General features: G+C 35.1%; 1 protein-coding gene across 1 annotated transcript; it reads left to right on the top strand.

Annotated features, from left to right (window-relative positions):
- The first annotated feature begins 8,071 nt into the window (after window positions 1-8,071).
- On the top strand, window positions 8,072-8,972 carry LOC118490583 (WD40 repeat-containing protein HOS15-like). Its single transcript, XM_035988306.1, has 5 exons — window positions 8,072-8,214; window positions 8,304-8,360; window positions 8,435-8,491; window positions 8,578-8,698; window positions 8,796-8,972. The coding sequence occupies exons 1-5, from the start codon at window positions 8,157-8,159 to the stop codon at window positions 8,800-8,802; spliced, it is 300 nt and encodes a 99-aa protein (XP_035844199.1). The 5' UTR covers window positions 8,072-8,156; the 3' UTR covers window positions 8,803-8,972.
- Window positions 8,973-12,353: the final 3,381 nt, after the last annotated feature.

Genomic DNA, 12,353 nt, shown 5'->3' with positions numbered 1-12,353 from the left:
ACAAGTTGGGATTATTGAAGGGAATTTTTAAAGTTGGGATTATTATTAGCCAACTGGTGAAACTTAGGATTATTAAAACCCAATAACCCTATAAACAATTATCAATTAGTCATTAACATTTAACATTTTTTGTTATCGCCAGAACCCATTAAAAACTCACCTACCCTTAAGGGGATAATGGAAAATACTCAAATGCTTAGTATTGTGCCAACCCCATTTTTTAATTATTTAAAGTTTAACATAACTAAAGAAAAATAATTACAGTATTAAATAAGACTTGACGAAATTGTTAATAAATACTATAAGCTGGACATTTATGTCTAAAACACATTATTTTTTTTGAAAAAATAAAAAAGTTGAAACTCGTATATTTAATTTTCATACTTATCAACCCAAATGTGACACTCTAGGTTTTTCCGAACGAACACCTTGTAATATTTTTGTGTATATATATGTTATTAAATGAAAACGTGATCTTTGTGCATGATATGTGTTGTATGTATGTATTATATATATATGTATGTGAGTCGAGACCATGACTCGCAACCACTCGGTTGCGAGTGGGCCACTCGGTCTCGAGTGGGCCTCTTGAGCCGAAACCGCTTGGGCCGAAACCCCCAAGCCCAACTCGAGATCCCTTGTATAAATCCCAACCTCCCCTCATTCTTCATTCTTTAGTTACCACACACACACACACCTTCTCTCTCACTAGAAACCCTCAACAACACCACTTTCCTTCTCTATATTCCCGGTTCAAGCTTGGAATCAAACCGGCAACAACAAAGGATCTCGGTCAAGAAACTCGGTCAAGATCATCACCACAAGTCGGACATTTCATTCTCTCATTTTCTTCCTTCATTTCGGCACTTTCTTCACAACCGGTTAGTGTTATGTTTATGTGTATAGGATTTATGTGTATTAAATGAACTAGAAAGTGTTTAGTTAAGATTGTTATGCATGATTTTTAGGTTGATTTGTGAGTTTCACTATATGTGTAAACCCTTATGTATGAATACTTGGTAACATGTTTAAAGATGGCTAGATAATGGTAGTTTAAGAGTATTCATGGCCAACCAAACTATGCTTCATTGTTTCTTGCAAAATGATGTTAAACATAAGATTTCAGCTACAAAATGTATGTCTTCTTGTTCTTGCATGATGATCTTGATGAAATATGTGATTTTCGGATCAAAAATGTATGGTTATGATTGATATGAAAACCCTAGAAATCTATGAACTTGTGATGAACTAGTTGAATATGGTTTGAAGATTTCAAAAAGGGGCAATGTTTGATCTATGTTTACTAATGGTCAGATTAGGAAAAGTGTTAGTGGAAACCTTATTGGTTGTTTCCTGATTTGGGCCTGATTACATAGTACAATTTGGACTGATGTATCTGAATCAACACGTGAACATGAAAAGGACAGCATTACGACTCGCAACCACACAGTTGCGACTCGCAACCACAGCGTGACAACTCGAAAACGCAACGGTTGCGACTCGAGACTACGACGGTTGCGACTCGCAACCACAGCGTGACAACTCGAGACCACACAGTTGCGACTCGCAACCACAGCGTGACAAGCCGAAACCTCATGGTTGCGACTCGAGACCACCTGGTTGCGACTGGGCTGTCCACTTTGGTTATTGGGCCATAATGTGTTTAATATGGGCTGCCTGTTGACTGGACTATGTGTTACTGTTTGTTTGGGTAAATGTTAGGGCCGGCCCAATAACCCACTATCTGATTGCATGCGTGATACGTGTTAGTTATGTGTAAGTTTTTACGTGAATGCTTGTACACCAAACCTGACCTATACCGGTAACCATGTTAGGACGTGGTGACCAACGTGTTTGACAAGTAACCTAATCTGCCGAGCAACCCAAGGTGAGTTCACCCACTAAAAGCATGCGTCCCGCGGAGGGACACGAACAAACTACCAACTTTGGGGAAAACACTTTTGACCCATTACTCCGGGGGAAAACAGAATGGGTAATTACTATCTCCGGGGGAGATACGTTTGGATATTATTTATAAATCACAACTAGCCATGCTAAACGAAACTCTATCACTTTAAGTCCCTACTTACAGTACCGATTAATCGCCGGGGGCGAACGGGTTATTAGTTGATAGCGCTATTAGGTTTGACAACCTCACACCGTGACCGGGGGAGATCGGGCGTGAACTAGTAGACCTTGCAACATGGTCAATGACGATAGACATTGACTCGGGGCACAATAACATTCCGTCAACAGTTTCGGTACCTACAGTTTAGTGAGCTTACAGGTGGGGTAGCTCCCCACAACGTGATTATAAATGCTTTATCTAAACAACTTAAGTTTTTGGTAAAGTAAAACTGGACAACTAGTGAACTCACTCAGCATTATTGTTGACCCCTTACTGCATGCTTTGCAGGTAACCAGTGACTCAGGAGCTGCTGCTTGGGGATGTGTAGTGTTCGTCAAACCCGTGTGTAGGGTTTAACTATCTTGAACTAAGGACCATCTTTAAAAACTATCTGGTTTATGCTTCCGCTGTTTTGTTAAACTAATTATCGAACTTAAACTACGATGTTGCTAACTACTTTGGATATTAAATATTTCTACTATTAATTCAATGCTCAGTATAATTGGTGGTTGGATCCTGGTCAGTCACGCCTCCAAGCGGTGGTGTTCCGCATGTGGATTTTGGGGGTGTGACACCAAACTCCCTTAAACGTGTGTGTAATCTAAAGTCAATATTATTTAATTGACCAATACACCGACATGACTAACACATGCATTTGGTTAGAGCATTCACAACGCTAAACCAATCCAATGAACCAACCCCATGCCAGTTCATCATTTTCTCCCTTTCCATTTTACTTTAGGAATATTGGATTTTAATAATCCCAACTATTCGCCGTTGGCCGCCAACAGTCTCAACTTCTAAAATAACCACTGGCAGTCTCAACTATTAACATATTGGCCTCCAATGGACCCTGACTAACAGAACCCTAAAACACCGTTAGTCTCAGGTCGCGCCTGGAAAAATGTTTTTCGCTGTAAAACTCATTCTTGGCCAGAAAACTCAACATTTTTATCCCAACCCTCTTTCTAATCTTATTACGGACCTTTAGTAACCTTTTTTCTAGTAAAAGCCCCAATTATTGAAGTCGCTCAAAAACTCTTTTTTCGCCGGAAAACTTCTTTTTGTCCGGAAAATTCAACTTTTTGGCCGGAAAACTCAGCATTTTCGTCCCAAACCTCTTTGTAACCTCAGATCGGACCTTTAGAAACCTTTTTCTGGCCAAAAACGGTTTTTTGACGACCGGAGACTAACGGCTTTAGGATTCCGTTAGTCAGGGTCCATTGGTGGCCAATATGTCAATCGTTGGGACTGCTAGTGGTTATTTTTTAAGTTGGGACTACTGGGGGCCAATGGCGAATAGTTGGGATTATTAAAATCAAATATTCCTTTACTTTACATCTGACATTTACTTCTATAGTTACTAAGTTATATAAAAAATATCAATTAGTCATTTAATAATATTTTTGTTAAACCGCGAGAACCCATTAAAAACTCATGGCAAATTGGAAATAAATAATCCGACCTAACTCAATTTGGCCGATAATAATCCCAAGTCATTTATTGGCCGATAATAATCCGAACTGGGTCATTTTTTTTGTAAAATAGTCCGCCGTTAAAATAGCTTGATCGAGTAAGTTTTTATCCGAATTACAAACCGATATTTTAGGCCTTTAGATCAGAACGAGGATACGAGTCGATCGATGTAAAATTTATCTCGAATTAACAAAAATCAAGCCATTCCGAGCACAATTTCGAGGTAAATTTTACATAAATCGATTCGTATCCTCGTTCTAATCAAAAGCCCTAAAACATTGGTTTGTAATTCCGAAAAAAACATAACTCCGTTAAGCTATTTTAACGACGAACTATTTTACAAAAAAAAAAAAGGCAAATTGGAAATAAATAATCCCAACTTACTGTTATTGGCCAATAATAATCCCAACTCATTTAATCACCAATAATAATCCGAACTATTCACTTTTGTTTGTAAAATACTCCCACGTTAAAAAAACACTAACTAGGTTAAAATATTGCTGTTGTGGCTTAACATGTGTGGACTGACGTGGCTGGTTAACATCTTACTTGTGTATAAAATGATTATCAGCCTCATTTGCACACACAATCGCACTCTCCTTCAAAACCCTAATTCTACAAATTGGGCATATTCAATCGATTGTGTGTGCAAATGAGGCTAGTAATCATTTTATACACAGGTAAGATGTTAACCAGCCACGTCAGTCCACACATGTTAAGCCACATCAGCAATATTTTAACCTAGTTAGTGTTTTTTTAACGTGAGAGTATTTTACAAACAAAAGTGAATAGTTCGGATTATTATTGATGATTAAATGAGTTGGGATTATTATTGGCCAATAACAGTGAGTTGGGATTATTTATTTCCAATTTGCCAAAAAAAATTGACTAGTTCGGATTATTATTGGCCAATAACTACTGATTTGGCATTATTATCGGCCAAATTGAGTTAGGTGGGAATATTTATTTCCAATTTTCCAAAACTCATTGACCTTAAGGGGGATAAAGGAAAATATTCAAATGCTTAGCATTGTGCGACACCTGATTTTTTAATTATTTAAAGTTTTAAATAACTAAAGAAATATAAAGCCAATGTGGGGATAACTCACTTGATAAAGTCTTTTGACACAAAGTGGGAGATCTTGGGTTCAATTCCTAGCAAGGGTAATAATTTGTTGTAATTTAATAGTGAGTAGGGAGTTGTGTACAATTAGACATTAAAAAAACAAGAGAAATATAAATATTTAATAAGATTTGGCTAAAATGTTAATAAAAATTCTATATAAGATGGGCATTAAAGTCTAAAACACATTATTTTATTTTTTAAAGAAAAGTAATAAAGATGAAACTCATCTATTTGTTTTCATACTTTTCAACCAAATCAACTTTAAAGGTGCGTGTAATCTAAAATCGGTAAGATTTACATGACCAATATGCAGACATCACTAACACATGTTGGTTAGAGCATATGACTCCCCGACGACTCCGTCACGGGTTGTTATACGCGGTCGGAGTGTTACAGATTGGTATCAGAACCATGGTTTTAGAGAATTAGGTTATTACAAATGCTTTTGAGCTAGGCTATTACCTTTCAAGGATCCAAACGTGAGGTAACTCGCATCTAGATTCTTAGTACAACAAGTATACAAAACCATCACCTATCCCTAGGTGATCAAAAAACATACAAAGTCTTTAATCATTCTTAAAAGTCAAATCTTCAAAGTTTTACAATAAATCATCTCTATCCTTAGATGATTTACTTTTAGGCTTTTAAGACTTAAAATTTTTCAAAATCTCATGGGTTTTAATAATGTGAACACTGCAATCCAGAAGAGTGGATGTTTGTACCCTAAGTTTTCTGTCTAAGTCTAAAATGTCCGTACAAATCCACATAATCGGACTAGTCACTCTTACCTAGGAACTCTTGGGGTGAGTGTCCATTTATAGGATAAAGCATATCTTCGCCATACATTATAAAGAAACAACTATTTTCGAGCTATGTCGAGCGAGCCTTGAGCCGCGGGCTTTTTAAACACCCGTGTATATACCGACAAAATTGAACATTCAAAATTAAAAAAACCTTAATAAATTAGGGAGGAGATTTAGAAATATACATTTCTTCGACATACAAACATGATTAGGAAAATTAGGATAGTGAAGCACTATGATAAAGCCATATACATGCTTACCTCTACGACAACAAAAAAAAATAAGGTTATTGGATTTTAATAATCCTAAGTTTCATTAGTTGGCCGATAATAATCCCAACTTTAAAAATTCCCTCCAATAATCCCAACTTATAAAAGTTTGGCCGCCACTGATCCTTTTATAACATAAGTGCACTTAAATCAATTAAGGAGTCTTCAGGTGTAATTGAATCTATTGAGGAGACCAAATTCTTATATGTTTGAAAAGGATCAACGGCGGCCAAACTTTTACAAATTGGGATTATTGGAGGGAATTTTTAAAGTTGTGATTATTATCCGCCAACCCAGGTGGTGAAAGTTAGGATTATTAAAATCCAATAACCCAAAAAAATATAAACACCATACATTGTATCCCGTAATCTTGTGATCTAGACGTCTAGTGGCATGGTGATTGCACCACTAATGTGGTGTGGATATAAATCTTTGCAAGTGCAGGTTAATTAGGTGGTATTTAGTTGTATAAAAATAAGAACCAACGAGATTTTTAGTAAATGATATAAAATGGACATTTAAATCTAAATCACATTAAGTTTTTTTTATTAAGAATATTAAATATCATGAACCTCGTATAGTTGTTTTCACACCTATCAACCAAAACGACCTTAAAGGCATGTAGTATTATAATTTAGTGGTATTCAAATAATATGATACACATCACAAATATGCGGCATGTCTAACACATGGATGTGGTTTAGACAACATTTCAGTCCTACAGCCTGTCACTAGCTGTCGCATCTCTCCTCCCTCTCTCACCCATCAACCCCGCTCCTTATAAGTAGACCTTCCTCCCTTTTTAGGTTTATCCAACTGACCCATCTTCTTTTTACTGTGTCCAAGAATAGAGCGGTGCGTACACTTGCTTTATCGGCCTTTGCAGATAGAAAAGCTCTTTTGTTGCTAAACACGGTACATAATTGTTTTTATAAGTGGATATCTATTTGTGTATAGTTTCTTAATTTGATTAGAAAAATATTTTGATTGATATGGTGCGGGTTCGCTATTTTAATTATTACCTGATGAAAAGTTTTCTACTATAAAAAGTTGATGTGTTTCTGTATTTGATTGTTAGCATAAGTGTCCTCTCTTTTGTGTTTTGTTTAACAAAGAAGTTGATTGATAATTAAGTGCACAAATTACATAGGAAATCATCAGCTTTTGTTGCTATTTTATATGTTCCTGAACATCTCTTTTGATTTAAGGAAGAAGTACATGCTACTCTTACTGTGGAATTCCAAGGATGTATCACTTATTATGTTACAGGTACTTATTTAATTTCCTCATAGTTTTTTTAATGTAATTATTTAACGAAATACACACACACACATTATATTACCCAAATTAAATGAAAATACGAGGGGTTGCATATCTTAACATTCACATTTTGATGAAATTTGATATGGACTTTGCTAAAAACCTAATATTTGTTATTTGTTTGTGTTTTATTGTTGGTACATATATGTATTATGTAAAGTAAAACTAGGGTGTTTTTATTGAAAAATATATTAGTAAATTTAATAAAAGTGTCACAGATCTTTTGTTTATTGTGGTTTGGATAATTGTGGGAGTTATTATTGTAATGGGACTCATATATTTTAATTAGGAACTGGATTATTGTGGTTTGGGACTAGATACTGCGGTTTGAGGCAATTGTAACTTGGGACATGATTGTTTTTTTTTATTATTGTGTTCTTGAATAATTTTCCGCAGATCCATTGTTCTCGGGATTGGACCCAGGAAAGAACCTTCGTTGGAATTGGTGGACTCGGAAATAAAAATGTGCCTGTGTGGTAAAATCTCATTCCTTATATACTTGTCTGTTCATTGGAGCTTATGTTTTATCTTGGTTTTGTTTTTTATTAGTTTGATATTTGTATCATATTTGCTTTTTATTATCTCATTTTCACATAATCATTTTTAGTACTTAGTGTTCTTCTAGTTGATCATGAAAGTATGATGATGACTGAGGATAAACTAGACATGACTATTAACTTAAATGTTGTAATGTACAAGCATCAGATCATTTGGGATTGATATGTACAGTTAGTAAACATTGTTGATTTTTCATCAGATCACCCTGGTTTGAAGTACGACCGAAAGCCTTCTGGCTCTCTATATGATCAGTTGGATGGTGGGTGCTCCAAGGTATTTAAATATTTCTATATATTCAACTAAATATATTGTTCTAAATGGATACATTGCAGAAAGTTTTAACAGTGTTAGGTGCTTGTTTTCTTCTTTATCAGATTATATTGTTAGAGCACAATGAGATATTAATTGAAGGATGCTCAGGTGTGCTATTTAAAGAGCTAGTATCATCTGGTTTCGTGTTTCACTTTGATTGGTGGATGACGATGTTAAAGCACAAAGCTGAGAGTGACCACATAATCAAGCAACACATTAACGGTAATTCCATAGTTCATTCACATAACTTTTTAATTCAACATCTGGATGTGGAAATGGACAACTAGTTTCTTGAGTTTTACCATGTGCAGTTGGATGGGACACTTCCTGTTCACATGATGGCTTGGCTAGAATATGGCATGCAAATGGTAAGTTTTTGCTGTTTTCAAATGTTTTCAGACACCTCAGATTAGTGTTAATTTTCTGTTTTTCTTTTATCCAGGTGTTGTCTGGGACATAAATGCTAATGAATTGATGCAACAATTCAGATTCCATTCAGGTGCTATTATTTATATATCTAATGCGACAAACAATTGCCCTTGTTTTAAAATCTAAAACTAAATACCACATGTCACAACCTAGTAGGTTCTATTCTGGATGTTGATTGGCGGACCAATCGCACATTTGCCTCGGGCTCAACTAATACTATGATCTATGTTTGCAAAATTGGGGAAAATCAATCTGTCAAATTTTTCCTGGACATAAGGTTTATAATATTTTCTCAATAATGTTTACAAGCTAGTTTTTTGGATTATAGAGATTTATGATATATGCAACCCCATTATGTGAAAAAAACTGTGTAGGAAGTAGGCACGGTTCACAGCAAGGCACAAGGCTCTGTGACTGCTTGAGGCGATGGGTGTACAGGCGTCAAAACGGTTGGAGGTGCAGGCATGAGACACACTCTTGTACATGGGAAGATTTTGTAAAGATGTTGTACATACAACATTTTGGGTTGTACATATAAGTTGTTTATATATTAATTCATATATAGAGAGTTCTCGGGCACCTGATGGTAGAAACCTATTAGAAATATATAAAAAAAAAACTTGTATAATTACATTGTGCCTCACGTACGTGATGCGTGCGCTTTGCATCTTGTGCGGCCTCACGCTTCGGCCAGGGGACCCTACTGCCTCGATGCGCCTCATGCTTGTAAATACCAAGAAAAAAACTAAAATTGACGATCTTAATCCTTTACTTATAATTTTGAATATGCAGGTAGGTTGCATCATTTGTTGTTCAAAAGATTGTAACACCCCAACCCGAATAGGGCTAACGTGTCACTAGAAACGGTGATAAAACACATAAGACATTGTTCCATTAATATTTAAGTTAGGGTTACATTCCAAAAGATAGTTCATAGCCCTAAGGCCGAAAATACATATTCATTTTATATAAGTGATAAACATCTTCAGTTAGCATCCTAGGGTTTATTCTTCTCTATTCACCCCGCCCAAAGTAACCTGTGAACCTGTGGTGAAATAAAATATGTGGAATGAGCCGAATGCCCAGTACCGAATAATAGGCTTAAATAACAATAAGGGTAATAGTGACGGTAACAGTAACAATAGTAGCAGTAACAAAAACAATGGTAGAAGTAACAGTAACAATAATAACCAGTAATAGTAAGTAATAGTAATATGATACAATATAAAGCAAGTCAACCAGTTAACTATATCATACAGAGGTACCCTTGAGCCAAACAGTAATATGTATGATGGGTGTGGACACACACAAACCATATACCTACAGTAATCCTAAGATCGATCCATAGGCCTCCTAGTAGCTATGTACCACACTTGTACCTAGGGACGCCGTGAACTAATCTCTCCGTCACGGAAGGAGCACACATTATCGGTGCCTCAATAATGTGCCCGTGGGACACTCCAGGAGAAGCGTAGAACTCAGGGTAGCAGAGCACAGTCAGTCAGAAACAGTAATACAGTTTAACAGTAACCAATAACCATATAATCAGTATTGGAACATGCAATAATGAGTACAATATAATCATAATCCTATCGCATGATGTCAAGTCAAAGTTAAAGTCTGAAAAGGAAATGAACAGGCAGTCAAACGAATCAACGTTCAAAGACGTTAGGAGTTCGAATAGAAACGATAGTCAATGGGTTTATAAACAATTGAACAAGATAACAAAAGAAAAAAGGGGTAAGGATTGGTACCTTGTTGCTTGATTCGTTGTCTTACAAAAAAATATATACTTGTCAAAGCATGTTCGTATAAACCTACATCGTGTTCATATATATCTATTGTTTATTTAGAGATCTTGATTAATCCATGTCTAATTTAAATGCTCAAGTTTGTTTAAGAAATCAATTATTATATATTAGTTTTGCTTAGATTAAAGGAATAATTATTATCTATATATGGGTACATTTATATTTGTATTTACTAATGAAACATAATGTTATTTTTGTTTAATCGTAATAAAATAAGTAAATAAACGTTAAATATAGGTTTAAATAAAATAGAAGTTAATTAAAAATAAATATTGGTCACAAGATTTGAACTTGTGACCCATAGGTTATAAGCAAAACACTTAACAAGCGAGCCACTTAGTCATTACGTTTATCTTATAAATAAGATTATTTAAATAAGAAATATGATCTTAGTAACTACAAAATCTATAAAAGTGATGTCAGTAGCAAAGTTTGAACCCACAACCCCTAGTTTCTAAGTCGCCAAGTCTTAACCAGGACTATACCACTTTCTGATGCATATTTTGGAATCTAATTCATTTAACTAGATATTTGGTGTGTTTAAATATAATTCTGATGCATCAAAAAGAATGTCTCTTGCAAAATTTAAACCCAAGACCTCGTTGTAGAGCCTTAACCAGTGGACCACATAGTGATTTTATATAAGAAATTTGGTGATTTTAATAGACATTCTAGTGTTTTTACGAAAATCTGGTGTTTATCAGAAAATCGTGTTTTTATATAAGAACTTTGGTGATTTTAATAGAAATTCTAGTGTTTTTACGAAAATCCGATGTTTATCAGAAAATTAATTTGACGTAAATCTAATACAACATCAGATTCTGATGCATTATATGGTAAAAATATATGTCTTCAGGATTCAAACATGTGATCTCTGGCCAGAACCTAAACCAACTGGCTTACCTGAGCCCATGTGCACAAACAGATTCATTAATTATATATTTACTCAGTTTACTCGTTTATCTTCTCGTCATCTTTTATACAAAACTAACATTTACATAATAAATTCTAGACTCCATTTTCAACATAGATTAACCTTAAAGTATCAGAAATAAAGATTTAGTTTGTGGTTACCTTGGTTAAAAACACGTTTCGGTTACGAGACGTCGTTGGAAAGTACGTAAGTAATCGCCGGAGTTGGTATTTCTTCACCGGAAACGGTTCCGGGTGGTACGATTTTCGTGGTTAAAGCTTCGATTGGTTTAGTAGAGATGGTGGTGAATGAAAAGTGGTGTCGGTATGGTTCTCGGTTTCGGTTAAGGTTACCGGAACCGGGTTTTCTGTTGGAAATTTTTTAAATGTGGTGAATGGAAATTTAGTGAGATTATTAATATTAAATTATACATATAGTGACAAACTCTTGAGTAGAGTTATTTATGTCACTTGTTTAATTTTCTATTAGTATAATAAACTTTTCATGTGGTGTATTGATGTCTTTTATGACAATTGATTAGAGATTTTATGGCAAAATTAAGTACTTTTCATGTGGTGTATTGATGTCTTTTATGACAATTGATTAGAGATTTTATGGTAAAATTAAGTCTCTAATTATTTTGGACTTTTCACCACCCATGACTCTTAGTAAGCTATGTGCCTCTTTTGATGGGGCTAGATACAAGAAAGTGAGATGTATGCATGAAGAGTCCTTGGAGAAGAAGTACTGACCTATATGTTGGGAACATATAGAGATAAGTTTCTCTACACGATTCAACTACATTTCTATTCTTAGTTTCCAAAAGTTCTAACACTATGATTTTACCAGGTGTAACCTCGGGCGCATGGCCTTCTCCGGCAGTACAGACTACTTCGGCTGTTGTACCCTGGGAGAAAGATGCGTCGTCTTTAGTAGAGGCGTGAAATCTGTTTTAAGCTTGTAGGACAAGTGTGAATTCTAACATTTGAAAGTAAAAGTACTATATGTTATTGTATATCTTTAATAAATTTTGCGAGATTTATAAGTAGATGCGTCTACCACTTGATTATTCTTAGATCTATATGGAGATTTTACCTTCATTTGGGAGAGCATCCTAAATATACATATCTCCTAATGAATAACATTAGATGTGTGCAAATCACTTATGGCAAAATTATGAATGCCATGTTGTTGAGTGTCGATCTAGT

This window comes from Helianthus annuus, chromosome 3, assembly GCF_002127325.2.
Source record: "Helianthus annuus cultivar XRQ/B chromosome 3, HanXRQr2.0-SUNRISE, whole genome shotgun sequence".
NCBI lineage: Eukaryota > Viridiplantae > Streptophyta > Magnoliopsida > Asterales > Asteraceae > Helianthus > Helianthus annuus.
This window is presented reverse-complemented; position numbering and strand designations above follow the sequence as displayed.

What these genes read in the sequence shown, in the direction of transcription:
- LOC118490583 (XM_035988306.1), top strand. Translation starts at nt 8,157, where the DNA reads ATGACGATGTTAAAGCACAAAGCTGAGAGTGACCACATAATCAAGCAA. An exon ending in TAGAATATGGCATGCAAATG is followed by an intron (nt 8,361 to 8,434) that starts GTAAGTTTTTGC and finishes TCTTTTATCCAG; the next exon opens with GTGTTGTCTGGGACATAAAT. An exon ending in ACAATTCAGATTCCATTCAG is followed by an intron (nt 8,492 to 8,577) that starts GTGCTATTATTT and finishes ACAACCTAGTAG; the next exon opens with GTTCTATTCTGGATGTTGAT.